At 61.5% G+C, this 13,531-nt stretch overlaps 1 protein-coding gene across 1 annotated transcript in view; it reads right to left on the bottom strand.

The window, feature by feature from the left end:
- CHD5 (chromodomain helicase DNA binding protein 5) overlaps positions 1–13,531 on the bottom strand; it is an 81,327-nt gene that overhangs the window by 47,987 nt on the left and 19,809 nt on the right. The window contains exons 4-15 of the mRNA XM_012662557.1: positions 12,662–12,780; positions 11,903–12,141; positions 9,691–9,815; positions 8,379–8,502; positions 7,593–7,759; positions 7,196–7,417; positions 5,134–5,340; positions 4,677–4,888; positions 2,095–2,226; positions 1,894–2,002; positions 846–1,037; positions 562–762 (exon numbers count right to left, since the gene is read on the bottom strand). Of these exons, the coding sequence (XP_012518011.1) occupies positions 562–762; positions 846–1,037; positions 1,894–2,002; positions 2,095–2,226; positions 4,677–4,888; positions 5,134–5,340; positions 7,196–7,417; positions 7,593–7,759; positions 8,379–8,502; positions 9,691–9,815; positions 11,903–12,141; positions 12,662–12,780 (2,049 nt within the window). The remainder of the gene's footprint in view (positions 1–561; positions 763–845; positions 1,038–1,893; positions 2,003–2,094; positions 2,227–4,676; positions 4,889–5,133; positions 5,341–7,195; positions 7,418–7,592; positions 7,760–8,378; positions 8,503–9,690; positions 9,816–11,902; positions 12,142–12,661; positions 12,781–13,531) is intronic.

Below are 13,531 nucleotides of genomic sequence, written 5' to 3'. Positions count from 1 at the left end.
AAAAAACTTTTTTTACATTATGTGTATTTTACCCCCATTTTTAAAAAGAAAATAAATAATAAATAGAAGAGCTAGGTGTGAGAAGTGCCCAGCACGCAGTAAGATCCCGAGTGAACCCAGGTGAAGATGAGAGACAGACGCGAAGGGGACAACAGCAAAGGAGGACAGAGGCAGAAGCTGGAATGACGCAGCCATAAGCCAGGGACACCTGCGACCACCGGCATGGACGAAGGAAGGAAGGACCCTGCCCTAGAGCCTTCAGAGGGAGCACGGCCCTGCCCACACCTTGGTGTCAGACTTCTGGCCCCACACTGTGAGAGAACACCTTTCTGCTGTTTTTAGCCACCCAGTTTATGAGACTTTCTTAGGGCAGCCCCAGGACACACGCAGTAGCTTTGCTACTACAGCAAGCCCGTCACCCGCCGGCCGCCTGCCAGGGAAGCCCGTCCGCCAGGGAAGCCCGTCCAAGGGGCCCCCGGGGACTGCAGGGTACCTGTGGCCCCCGCCCATGCCAGACAGGGCGCCTCTCCAGGGTCCTCCCTGGGGACAAGGGGCTCTCACCTTCATGCGGAACACCTTCTTCCCACTCCGAATGGCGTTGTCCTCGAAGGAGAACTCATTCTCGCGGATCACAGAGCGGCTCTCCTTGTCCCCCGTGTAGGTGACCACGTAGAAGTCGGGCGCCCACATCTCAAACTCACGCTCCCAGTTGATGATGGTGGAGAGGGGTGCACTGACCAGGTAGGGCCCCTTGGAATGGCCCTGGAGCGAGACCCATGCAGTGAGACCACCTGCCCGCGGCCAGCGCCAGCTGCCCCGCCCCAGCCGCGCCCCCCACTGCCCACCTCCTTGTACAGGGAGTAGAGGAAGACGATGGTCTGCACTGTCTTGCCCAGACCCATCTCGTCGGCCAAGATGGTGTCAGTGCCCTGGGCCCAGGAGAAGCGCAGCCAGTTGAGGCCCTCCAGCTGGTATGGGTGCAGCGTGCCACCCGTGGAGTCGATGTACCATGGCTGTTTGTCAAACTTGACTGTGGGCTGCAGGAGAGACAGAGGTTCAGGCGCACCCCAAATCCTGGGCCACGGGAGGCCATCTGAAAGGCCTTTGCATGTGCAATTCCTTCTGCCTAGAATGCTCTTCCCACCCCTCTCTGTCTTCCTAACTCTTCTTCAGGTTTCAGCTGAAATGCCTCTTCCTCCAGGAAGCCCTCCCTGACTCCCAGCCTGGCTTAGATGCTCCTACAATGTCCTCCCATGGCGGCCGGCCCTGTACTTGCTCTATCAGGGCAAGTTCCCGATTGCTGAATTCTCTGACTTTGAGCCCAGGCTGTCATTACCACATCGGTCCTGTTCACTGCTTCCTCCAAGCCCCATCCAGTGCCCAGGACACAGTGGACACTTATTCAATATTTGTTCGATGAACAACAGAACGAATGCATGTCTGGGGCACACAATGCCTGCCATAACCGGCTACCTCCACTTAATCCAGAACATTTGCCTCTTTGATCCTGCAGCTCCAGGCCACCTCCCCCATGAAGTCCTCCCAATGAACCAGACCCATTCGCCTTTCCCTGGCGTCTGACAAGCATCTGATAGTCCCAGGCCAGACCATGTTCTGTGTGTACCCGCCACGGGCCCCTAGGAAAGGGTGCACTTCCTGAAACAGGCGCCTAGGGCTCATTAACCCTTGTCCCTCAGGGCCAGCCCAGGGCCAGGTGCTGGCAGACACCCAGAGGCTCCTACCAGGTAAGAACGGTGTGAGTGGGCCCTTCCTGCTGCCCCGGCCTGCATGGGCACGATTCAGGGTGCACAAGCCATGAGGGCCCCCCACAGCCAAGCCTAGGGTGGTGAGCCCTGGGAATCCCACCCACGGCTCCCCCACCCCCCAACTCACGTCCACGATGGGCGTGTCTGGCGGCTTCTCCTGCTTGTCATCCCGCAGCTTCTTGCCCTTCTTGACCAGCCTCTTGGGCAGCCTGGCGTCCTCCCCCAGCATGAGCTCCCTGGGAAAAGGCATTGGACGCAGGTGAGCAAAGCTCTGGCCAGGAGCAAGCCCCGGCGGCTGGCGCCCAGCAGCCTGGTCCCCGCAGCCCACCTGTGGCCCCAGTATGCCTGCTTCAGGTTGTCGTAGTAGGGGATGTCGATGTCATCGATCTCCCAGGTGCACTGGTCGTAGGGCAGGTCTTTCCACTTGATCAGGTAGTGCACATCCCCCTTTTTATCGAAGCTGCAACACAGCGAACAGGTGGCGGGGGAGGGGCGGGTCACTCGGGCAGGAGCCACACGTGGGTCTGATGAAGGCACCCGACAGGATGCAAGACCACTCACGTCATGGTCCCCCTGGATCCCGGGCCCACCATGAGGAGGGCGCCAGGGCAGCAGCTCCAGAGAGGTGCAGTGGCCTGCCCAGGGCCACACAGCTAGTGAGGGGGTGGTGAGAGTACCTGGTAAGTGGCAGAGCCAGAAAGGGACACCGAGAGGCTGTGCCAACAGAGGGGCAAAGAGCCAGCATCCAGCGTCCTTTCCAGCCTCTGCTGCAGGGACGGATCCCATCCCATCCCCGGGTCTGGACAAGGGAATCTTGAATTTCTAAGTTGGAAAGTCTCTCTCCTACCCATGGACTTCTTTTCCTAACTTAAAAAACCCAGAGGACTCGAGCAGTGCCCAGCCCAGCTGAGGGGCTGTCTCCACAAAGCGGACAAGGATGCAACTGCTGCAGGTGGGACGGCCTCGTCCAAAGAACCCCCACCCCCGGGACCCAGGGACCCAGTGACCCAGTGACCAAGCCCAGGATTCTGGCCGCTGTGAGGGTCCTCAGGCCTCCCACCCCACCTGGGCTGATCGGCAGCCAGGCCAGAGAAGGGGTGCAGGGCTGGGGTCCATGACTCCCCCGCATGGAGGTAACGGGCAAACAGGCCGGGTGAGCAGAGGCCGCGGCAAACCTGAGGACCCTAAGAGCAAAACCAACCCCTCATCACATGGACCCCGATGGGTTGTTTTTGATAAATAACTGGGTGTTACATAGACTTTGGGGAGTAAATCTGAGGGAGATTGACCTGTCCCACCTTGGAGGCAGACAGACAAACTGCCATTTATGTTTTTAACATGCAACTTAATACACGTAAAAAACTGTGGGTCGGGTCAATGCAGGGCTCAGGTTCCCCTGGGAAGGGTCGTTCTCAGGGAGGTCTGGGGGGTAAGGGGGCATTCCACAGCCACAGGTGGCAGCTTTTTCAAATTTACAGCTGCCCCCCCTTACCGAAGACCACCCAAAGCCGGCTTTGGCAAGCTCCTGGAGCCCTTACAACTGCGCACTGTCCACAGGGCCTCAAAGCCCAGAAGAGGGGGCCGGGGCTGGAACCTGAGCGCCTGGCCCAGCTTCTGAACTCTGCTCTCCCCAACAGCTGCCTGTGGCAGGAAGCGCTGAGTGGGACAGGCCGCCCATCCTGAGACCCTCAAAGGCACAGCCCATGACGTCAAGGCTCAGGGTGAGGGGTGCAAGCTCCAAGCTGCCACCACACAGCAGGCACCCCAGGCCCCACCCCAAGGCCCACCTTCAGCCACCACCAGTTCTCAAGCACCTGAGCTCAAGAATCAGCAGGCGTTCCCACTGCCCGCCACATCGAAGCCAGAGCAACGGGCCTCCTGCCCCGGGCCTCCTCGTCCCGGCCTCCTGCAGCTTCTGATAACTAAGCCACCCGGGCAATTTCCAGATTGCCACAAAGAGCTGTCACTGGGGCACTGCGGGGTGGGAAAGTAGGTCCTGGCTGGTGCAGGGCTCGCACCTGTAATCCCAGCATTTTGGGAGGCCAAGGCAAAAGGATTGCTTGAGGCCAGGAGTTCAAGACTAGCCTGAGCAACACAGCAAGATCCTGTCTTTATGAAAAACAGAAAAATTAGCCGGGCATGGTGGTAGGCTCCTGCAGTTCCAGCTGCTTGGAAGGCTGAGGCAGGAGGATCGCTTAAGCCCAGGAACTGGAGGCTGCAGTGAGCTATGATGATGCCACTGCACTCTAGCCAGGGGACAGAGAAAGAGCCTCTCTCAAAAACAGAAAAAAATAGAAAAGAAAAGAAAGTAGGTCCTGCCATCAGAAAGCACTGGGTTGAAATCACAGCTCCACCACCTTTTGGCTGTGTGACTTAACCTTGCTGTACCTATTCCCATATTAGTAAAACAAAGGCAAAATCAAACGCCTATCTCTTGGGGTAGCCGGTGCTCAGTCGCGCGCGCTGCTGTCATAAACGTGGGGGAAATGTGCACAGCCCCACGCCTCAGGCCCACTTGGGACCTCAGAACCCTCCCGCCAGTATCGAGCCCTGACTCGGCGCGAGCGTCCCGACCCACCCAGTGTCCTACTTTGTGCAAGTCTCACCGTTTGTGAAACTTTCACGTGTGACTCTGGAGCTTTTCTCCCACCATGAGTGTGGGCACGTGCACGAGTGTGCCCATGTGCAGGTGACAACCCCTCCGGCTGAACAGTCGAATCGCCAGCAGGGGGCCGCGGGCCTCTTGCTGCTGCCCCCACTGCACCCACACACGGTTCCGGATGGCAGCCCCAAGGGAAGGGCCCCGGCACCCTGCCCTGTGCCCATTTCACAGAGTGAAGGAGCCCATGTGCCCCAGACCTGTGGGTGCCCGCCTGCGGCGTCGCCAGGGCGCCCCTGCCCGACACGCACCTGTGGTTCAGGATGCGGTGGATCATCATCCACTCAGGCTTGATGCCGTAGCGGTAGAAGCGCTCCTCCATCTTGGCGTAGAGGGGGTCCTTGTTCTTCCTCTTCTCGCTCTTGCCGTCCTCATCGCCAGAGCCGTAGTCGAAGGGCGGCGGCTCGTCCATGTCGTTCTTTCTTTGGTAGTTGCGATACATCACCGTGTGGTATAGCTCCAGCTGCTCGGGGTGAGGTCCAAGTTACCGGAGGGAGGGGGCCACAGCCTCCCGCGTCTCCCGACCCAGCACCCTCGCTCCTAGCCCAGGTCCTCACCCCTAGTCTCCCCCTCCCCAACTCCCAACAATGCCCCTCACTCGGGGGCCCTGACAGCGTGTGCCAGCCCCTTCCCACCAATCCCGGAGGGCCCAGAGGCTCCCACCAGGCACTGAGCCTCAGCACAGCCGCACCTGCCCAAGGGCCTCACCTGCAGCTCCTTCACCCAGGAGCAGTGCCAGTAGGAGAGCCCCGCCCACTTGACAAAGAACTCTCTCTCCGGGATGCCCTCCAGCGGCTTGGGCGGTGGGATGCCGGGCTCCACCTCGGGTCCTGGCAGCCCCACCATGAAGGGGGCCGGGGGCTCCGTCCACCTCCAGTGTAGGATCCGCTGGACTTTCCCCTTCAGTGGGGGGCACTGTGGACAGAGGAGGGACCCCCGGTTCAGGGCTTAGCCACCGGGCCCCATCCAGAGGCTCTCATGACAGCAGGCTGTCACACAGGCGCCCTCCAACCGGCTGCACTGTCCCCAAGTCAGAAGAGCATGTCAGTGACCCTATGACAGCCATCCCATCCTCAGGAGTCCACACACATGCTGTGCACGCAAGAGGTGGCCAGTGGGGGTCTGTGAGCCATGTGGGGGACAGCAGAGTGGGGAGCAGAGCCCAAGACTCTGGACTCGCCCTATCTGTGGGTCTCCCCACTGCTCTATTCCCTGCTAGAGCCCCCTGAGAAAAGGTCACATCATGTCATGACTTACAAGCACCCATTGAGCATGACCCCCCACTGCGTGGAGCTCAGGGACACAGCAGCCCTGTCCCCGAGCCCTCACCCAGGCATGGCTGCACCCAAGCACCAGAGACACAATTCGGGACCCTGATGGCTGCCAGGCTTCCAGTGAGCAAAGGTGAGAAATGCGGCAGCCATGAACATCACCATCTGCACACTCAGCACGCGGCCCCAAGGCGGGTCGGAGCAGCTCTCGCCCCTCAAGAGGCAGTTCTGAGCCTGGCTGGACCAGGGGAGGGGAGGACAGATTCAGGGAGGCAGCTCTGCCGGGGAGGGCAGGTCCCAGCTCTGCCACCACCTGTCCTCTTAACCCTGTACAGGCCTCCTGAGCCCATCTTCTCGTCTGAGATGGGTCCACCCTTCCTCCACCTCCCAGTTTGCTGTGGTGTCAAATCACACAGGAAGGCCTCAGTGTGCCACTCACACCACAGAGCCCCAAACCAGCCTTCCTTTGGCCTTAGTGATGCTGAAGGCTGAGCGGCAGAGGAGGGGGAGAAGACAGAAGGGCAGGAGAAGAGCCTCCTCCACTGGCTCTGCTCTGAGGAGAGTGGGGAAGGGGACCCTTCCTTCCCAGGCCACAGGGCCCCACCTGCCCCGCCCCTATGCACACCCTGTGGGGAGGGCCCTGGGAGGAACTCAGCTCCTGCTCCCCTCCCATCCCGGGACCGCCCATCAGTTCCAAGAAAGCACAGAAGGCTGCACCCATCAGCAGGGCCCTCCCAGACCCCTACACAGACACGGACATGCATGTGCACACGTGCACACACGCACACGTGCACCACACAACACACACTCAGAGGCACACGGGATGACGGAGTGCTAACCACAGCACAGCCTGGCCCCAGGGGCATGGGGGACCCAGCACTGGGGGAGGGCCGGGCAGGCAACTCAGAGCATGGGGCCTCCAAATGCCTGCCGTGACTTGGGGGCTAAGGCTGGGGGCATGGGGGGCACTCCCCTCTCCCTGCAGTACACACGCCTCTCCACCCCCAGCCTCGGGACAGGAGCCAGGTCCAGGGTGGCTCTAGAGACCTGGGTCTGAGTGGACAGTGCTGCCATGGTGTGGCCTTAGGCAAGTGACTTTGCCTCCCTGAGCCTCAATTTCTATCTAAAAGTGGGAATAAAATGCCTGGTACTGGAACACTCAGCGACGTAAAGGAACATACAGCACGTGGTGCAGAGCAAGCGCCCGCTAAACAGAGGCTGAGGTGTCAGCATGATCACCGCATCAGTCTGGGCTCCTGCTTCCCTGAGGAACTGATGTCTCCAGGGGATTTGGAAGCAGCGCAGGCCTGAGGGAAGTGTGGGGCGGAGCTTGGTGGGCGGGGCCTCGAGCGGCGTGGGCGGAGTTCTGTGGGAATAACCTGGCCGGGGCGGGCTTGAGCCGGCGGGGGCGGGGCTTGTCGCGGAGTTTCCCCTGTGGGCGGGGCTTTCCCGGGGAGGGGCGGGGCTTCGGCGCGGCGCGGGGCGGGCGGAGCACTCACAGTACAGCGCGGGCAGAGCCATTCACCGTTTGGGATCTCGGGCAGCGGCGGGTTGAGGCAGTGCAGGTGGTAGGAGGAGGGGCAGGCGTCGCAGCAGAGCAGCTCGCCGCCGTCCTTGCACACGCGGCAGAACTCCATGTGGTCGTCCTCCTCCTCCTCGCAGCCGCCCTCCTCCTCCTCGTCGTCGTCGTCCTTGGGCTCCCACTGGATCCCTTCCTTCTCCTGGAGCGGGGAGCCCAAGTGGAGGCACTGAGGGCCGGGTCCCCCTCCACTGGGCCCGGCCTCCCTCCCTCCCCCACACGACCCTCCCCCTGTTCTGCTCCCAGGTGACATTCCGCACTGGGGTCAGGGAGCCAGGCACAGGCCACCCCCAGCCCCGAGCTCTGCCAGCGCTTACGCAGTGCGGGCAGCTCCACTTGCCCTCGGGAGCCTTCTCCAGCTCGGGGTCGAGGCAGACAAGATGGTAGGCCCGCGGGCAGGTGTCACACAGGATGATCTCACCCCCCTGTTGGCACACCTCACAGTAGTCCTGGTGGTCCGTCTCGTAGCCGTCACCATCGTCAACTGGGCAGGGGGAGAGGCGGTCATGGAGGGCCTCGTGCCCACTCCCAGTGCACAAGGGTCTCCACCACCCTGGCCAGACAGGCACATAGCAGGTGCTTGGCAGATGATGGATGGGTGGATGGGTGGATGAATCAATGGGGCGAACACATGATGGGGGGATGCCCAAGGTAGTAAAAGGGTGAAGATGCACAGGAGGTGGGTAAAAGGAAAGAAGGCAGGCAGGGTGGGAGCGTGGGTGGATGAACACACAGATGGACAAATGGACGGATGGATGAAAGAAGGGAGGGGGCACGGGAAGGAGGTGAGGGCGAGGGTGGGTGTCAAGTGAGTGGGTGACTGAACGGGGAGGTGGATGAGATGAAGCAGCACTTCCTGCTCCAGTACCCACACTGCCAGCGCAAATGCCTGGGTGGCTCACACCACAGGTTCCTCACTGGGACAGGACACCCTCCCCTGGCAGTAGAGACCAGGGCTGTTGAGGAAGCACCGGGGAACTGCCTGGCGGAGACCCAGAGAGGCCAAGGCATGAGGATGCCCTTCCCCTGCTTCCCAAGGGGAGGCGCTGCACCCCCCACGTCCTCCCGCGAGGGCCCAAGAACCCGCGGACAGGAAGCCCTACTCCTCTTCTTCTTGCGCCTCCTCTTGCTCTTCTTGCCCAGGGCTGCAGAGCACTCGGAGCGCATGGAGGAACTGTGGATGCTGGCGCTGTCGAAGTCAGACTCCTCCCGTTCATCCTCCTCGCTCTGCAGGGGGGAAGGGGCCTGTGAGTGCAGGGTTGGGGGAGGACAGGGGTCCATCCCGAAGGGTTCCACCCCAGGGGCTTTGCTGGCTTGGGCAGCGTGGGGTGGGGCAGGGCACAGAAAAGGCTCCAGAGACACAGTGCTCCCTGTGGTTCTCCTCGTCCCCCCACCCAGCTAGAAACCTTATACCACAGCCCCGCCCCCCAGTCCAGCTTGATGTCCCACCACCACACTCCCTGAGCCCTGCTCTCCAGCCCTCGGACACTTCCCACATTTTCTGCTCCATACTGTTCCCCAGGCCCTGACCTCCATCTTGCCAAACTCCTAAACATCCTTCAGGGGGGAGCCCTAAGGACACCTCCCCTAGGGAGGCTTCCCAGATCTCTCCTTCATGGGACCCACTGGACAGCCTATGTGCCAGCTCTGTGCGATGCATCGTTGGCTCTCTGCCAGTGAACATGCCTGCCAGATTATGAGCACTGCAGGAGCAGGGACCACCACCATGGTGAGCGGAGAGGGCCTGGCACCTACTGGTTGCTCAACAAATATCTGCTGAGCTGAGCTGGACCCCAGCACGGGGCGGGCCACACCTTCTACGCCACACTGCCCTCCATTACAGCTGTGTAATGGGCTGCCAAGAGGCGAAATAGCAGCTCCTGTCTCTGTCCCATTGCAGGGCTGGGTGAGGTGAGGGGAACAGCTGCCCTATGGGGGTGAAGAGGGTAAATGCTTCCCATGCACAGAGAAGGGGTCCTCCACAGCTGAGACACAGGCTTAGGGTCTGAGCCTGGGCCCAGAGCTGGCCCTGGGAGCACAGAGAGGTAATCAGGGATCCAACCGGCTCCAACAGGCCCTGCAAGACTCCCAAGGGTGTGTGACTCTCCTGCCTGCTGGCCAGATGGAGCAGTGGCTATGCACTACAGGAGCGGGGACGGAGCTCCCAGCAGGCAGGAGAGCTCCCTGCCCAGAGTCTAAACCCCTCAGCAGACAAATGGGGGAAACTGAGTCCCAGCAGGCCTGCAAGTAGAATGGAAAGAGTAGGGGAGGGCTGCAGGACCTGCCCCAAGCTAGGTTGGGAGAATGACCCCACCCTCCTCCATCCCATGCACACACATGAAGGCACGCATGCACACACATGCACACATGCAGGAGCACACACACGTGTGCGTGCACACGCTCTCACACACTCACCGAGGAGCCTTTCTTCCTCTTGCTGCTGATCCCTCCGAAGCGGAACTTGAGTCCGGCCACCTTCTTCCCTTTGCCTTTTTTCTTCCCGTCTTTGGAGCCTTTGATCTTCTTCCTCACTCCAGGCCCTGAAAAACAACGGTAGCAATAGCCAGCAGTGCCACTGATCGGCCACCATGATGTCACTAAGCCCTCACGTAACCATAAGGAAAGGGTCACTCCTACCATCACCCCTTTCAGATGGGGGGCCTGAGGCTCAGAGAGGTGAAGACCTTGCTTAAAATCACACAACAAGGAAAGGGAAAAGCCAGAGAAGGACCCTGACCTGAGTCTGTCTCTCTGGCCACTGCACTGCGCCTTTTCCATGACTGGAGAAATGCCAGTTCCCTTAGGAAGAGCCCCTATACTGTCCCCACCCCCAGAAAAGAGCTGCCCCCAATGGAGCCACCAGACCCACAGCCAGCAGGGCCACCAAGGGCACCTCTGCCCACCCGCAGTCCACGCCTGGGCCCCAGAGAGATGTCCTGGGGCCGAAAGCCCTTCTCCCACCTGCCAGCCTCCCTAGGCCCAGGCAGTGCTGGCACCACCAAGGCCGCCCCCACCTCTGCTAGTCACCCCAGGAAAGGCCAGCAGGGTTGCAGCTGCTTTTATGGAGCTGGCCACAGGGCGATTAGGCACCTGGGGAATAATGACCCCCAGCAGCCTCTCCCGCTGCCAGGCCGAGCAAGAAGGGGCCTGGAGGCAGGAACCCACGCCCTGCAGAGGCGTCCCCCCACCACACCCTCCTCCAGCCACACCACACGCAGGGACATGGAGCCGGGAGCCCAGCTGCACCCTCGGTGGCGCCACGGAAAATCTATTTCAATTTTCCAAGCTCTGAATAGGCAGCTCAGGGAATCGATAGCGCAGCAGCTGGAGCCCAAGAGGAAATGAGAGAGGAAGGCACGCTGGGCAGGTGGGGATAGGCCAGGAGCCCCTCCTGAGACCCTGCTGACCAGGACAGAGCAGGACACAGACAGGGCAGGCTCTGATCCCCACCAGGCCCCCTTCAGAGACCCGGGAAAAGGGCCAGACACGGCGCCCCAGCATCATCCCAGGAACCAAAGCTCCTTAGGGTCGAAGCCAGGGGTCCCCAGTGCCCCCCCGGCCCTCATCAAAACCCAGATCTGAGCTGCTGGCAATCCCACCATCGACAGCCCTGGGAGATCAATGCCCCCACCCCCTAGAAGCCAGAAACCTCCACCGAGCAAGTCACAGGGGCCCTCTGCTGCCTCTCTACTCACACCCAGACACCCCACAGCCAAGTCGGGTTTGGGATCTGGACCTCCTGCCAGGCCGGGCCCAGAGCAGCGCCCTGGGAAGCCAGCCCTGACCACACCCAACCCCCGCCCCCACTCAAATCTCTGGCCTGTCTCTTGGATCCTAAAGCTGGAGGGGCAGGGACTGACAGTCCATGCTGCCCCGAGGACCTGGAGAAGGAGCCTGCACACTGTGGGTGTTCAGACAAAAGGACCAACAGGCTACGCGTGGGCCTCCTCCCCGGGAACGGTACAGCCTCAAACTTAAGAGCCCACCATCTCCCAGAAGCCTGGGGCGGGAGAGCTCCACGCTGCAGGCCTCCCCTCCCTCCTCCACGCCTGAGTCCAGGGGGCCTTCTGGGCTGGCCCAGCATAAACCCTCCAAAGCTCTGCCCACATCATCTCCCCTATCTCCACCAGCCCTTTTTTTTTTTTTTTGGAGACAGAGTCTGGCTCTGTTGCCTGGGCTAGAGTGCCGTGGTGTCAGCCTAGCTGACAGCAACCTCCAATTCCTGGACTCAAGGGATCCTCCTGCCTCAGCCTCCCGAGTAGCTGGGACCACAGGCATGCGCCACCATGCCCGGCTAATTTTTTCTATTTTTAGTAGAGATGGGGTCTCATTCTTGCTCAGGCTGGTCTCGAACTCCTGACCTCAAGCGATCCTCCTGCCTCAGCCTCCCAGAGTGCTAGGATTACAGGCGTGAGCCACTGCACCCGGCCCATCCACCAGCCCCCAAAGATGGGGCAGAAGCTATGATGCTACGTCACTGCCAAGAAAGGACCTGTCAGTCCAGGGTCACACTGGCACCAGGTCCCCAGCTGCCCTTCCCTGCCCGGGTCTGGCCCGTGGCTTCTCCCCCAGGGTCTGGGGGGCCCCTTCCAGGCAGGGCTCGGTGCCCACCCACCCACAGCCTCACCCTTGCCCTCCTTGGTCTTGGCCTTGCGGACAGGCACAGGCTGGGGCGCCTGCTGAGGGCTGACAGCCAGCGGAGGGGCGATGGTGACCGTCTCTACAGCCGCAGCCACTGCCGCCGCAGCTGCCGCCGCCGAGCTGCCCTTGAAGGGGTTGTTGGCGCTGAACTCCCGCCACTTGGCACCCAGGACAGTCATCATTTTGGACATGGGGATCTTCGGGTTCTTCTTGGCGATGAGTGGCCTGTTGGGGGAGAGGCAGGAGGGTGAGGGCAGGGCCACGGAGGGGCCCCCCCTTCTTCTCCCACACCCGCGACCCGTGGCACTGCCCCAGGTTCCTGGTTAGAGAAGCCAGGTGGAGGGGGCGGGCAGAGGACAAAGCTGAGATGACAGTCTGCCCCCAGAACGCTCCCGCTCCCCACCCACACGATTTTCTCACTGGGTTTCCAGACCCTGCGAGGGGTCAGAGAGTGGGTGCAGGCAGCCTTGGGGAGAGAGGTCATGGTGGCTGAAGACCCCCAGGAAAGGCTAGAACCCCCTTCCCCAAGGGAAAGAGACTCAAGGGCCCAGGGACAGGCCCAATGAGGGAAGGCCCGACTGTTACAATAAAAGGGGTCCTGCCCCCTCCTGCCAGCTCTGCCAGGTCAGCAGCACCCACGCCTGCCCCGGGAACCAGGGCTCTGTCCTGCTGCCCCTGCCCTTGGCTTGGTGCCACCAGGGGAAGTGCAGGCCGTCAGGGAAGCACCGCCCAGCCCCTGACCCACCTGAGGAACTGGCTGAAGGCCTTGTAGTTGGTCAGCGTGTGGTAGTCCTCCTCCGAGAACAGGTAGTCCACGTCGTCCAGGCCCCACTCGGCCATGAGCTGCCCCGAGGACTTGGGCTCCTGCGGAGGCGGAGGCCGGAGATAGAGTGGGGGGTCTGACCCGCACCCCCAGCCCCGCGTGGGAGGAGGGTCATGTCTGCAGTTCTCACCACTGAGAACATCCCAAAGCACGGCTGCCCTGCCAGCCCTTCGTCACACGCCAGCCCCAGGGGTGCCAGGCCACATGTTTAATGTCAGGGTCTGGCGGGGTCGTGTGTATGTCCAGAACCTCTGGAAAGGGAAACCAGCAGCTGTGGGACAGGAAGCCGGACCCCAAGTCCAGGCCGCCGTCTTGAGACGGGGCTACCCGACTGGCTCAGGACCCCAGGGCAGGGGTAGCCGGACTCACTCTCTGGGAGGAAGAGGTGAGGGGAATTTGGGCAATGGAACAGCACGGTGGCCGGAAGATGGCTTTCAGGAGGGAAATGTCCCTGGGGAGGGAGCAGCTACGGGGCTGCCTCCGGCATGTTAGAGAGACATGAGCCTCCCTAGGCACCCCCAGCTGCAGCCCCCATGAAGGACAGGCCACTGCTGGGTTCTAGGGACAGGAAGGTGCACCCTGCTGGGTCAGAGGCATGAGACAGTGGCCCAGCTGGGGGCGGGGCCCTGAGAGGGTCCCTCACCCACCACTTCACTTTCCAGACAGGACACTGAGGCAGAGGGGGCACCCCAGGGGCATACAGTGAGCTCTCGAGCCAGCCCCGGGGTCAGACGACCGGATGACCATGCGGCCCAGGCTGGCTGGGATCAGATGGGGTGGTGCTGGCTATGG

This window comes from Propithecus coquereli, unplaced genomic scaffold (genome assembly GCF_000956105.1).
Source record: "Propithecus coquereli isolate 6110/MARCELLA unplaced genomic scaffold, Pcoq_1.0 Scaffold77, whole genome shotgun sequence".
Lineage (NCBI taxonomy): Eukaryota > Metazoa > Chordata > Mammalia > Primates > Indriidae > Propithecus > Propithecus coquereli.
Note: the sequence above shows the minus strand (reverse complement) of the source record. Positions and strands in the feature narration are given on the sequence as shown.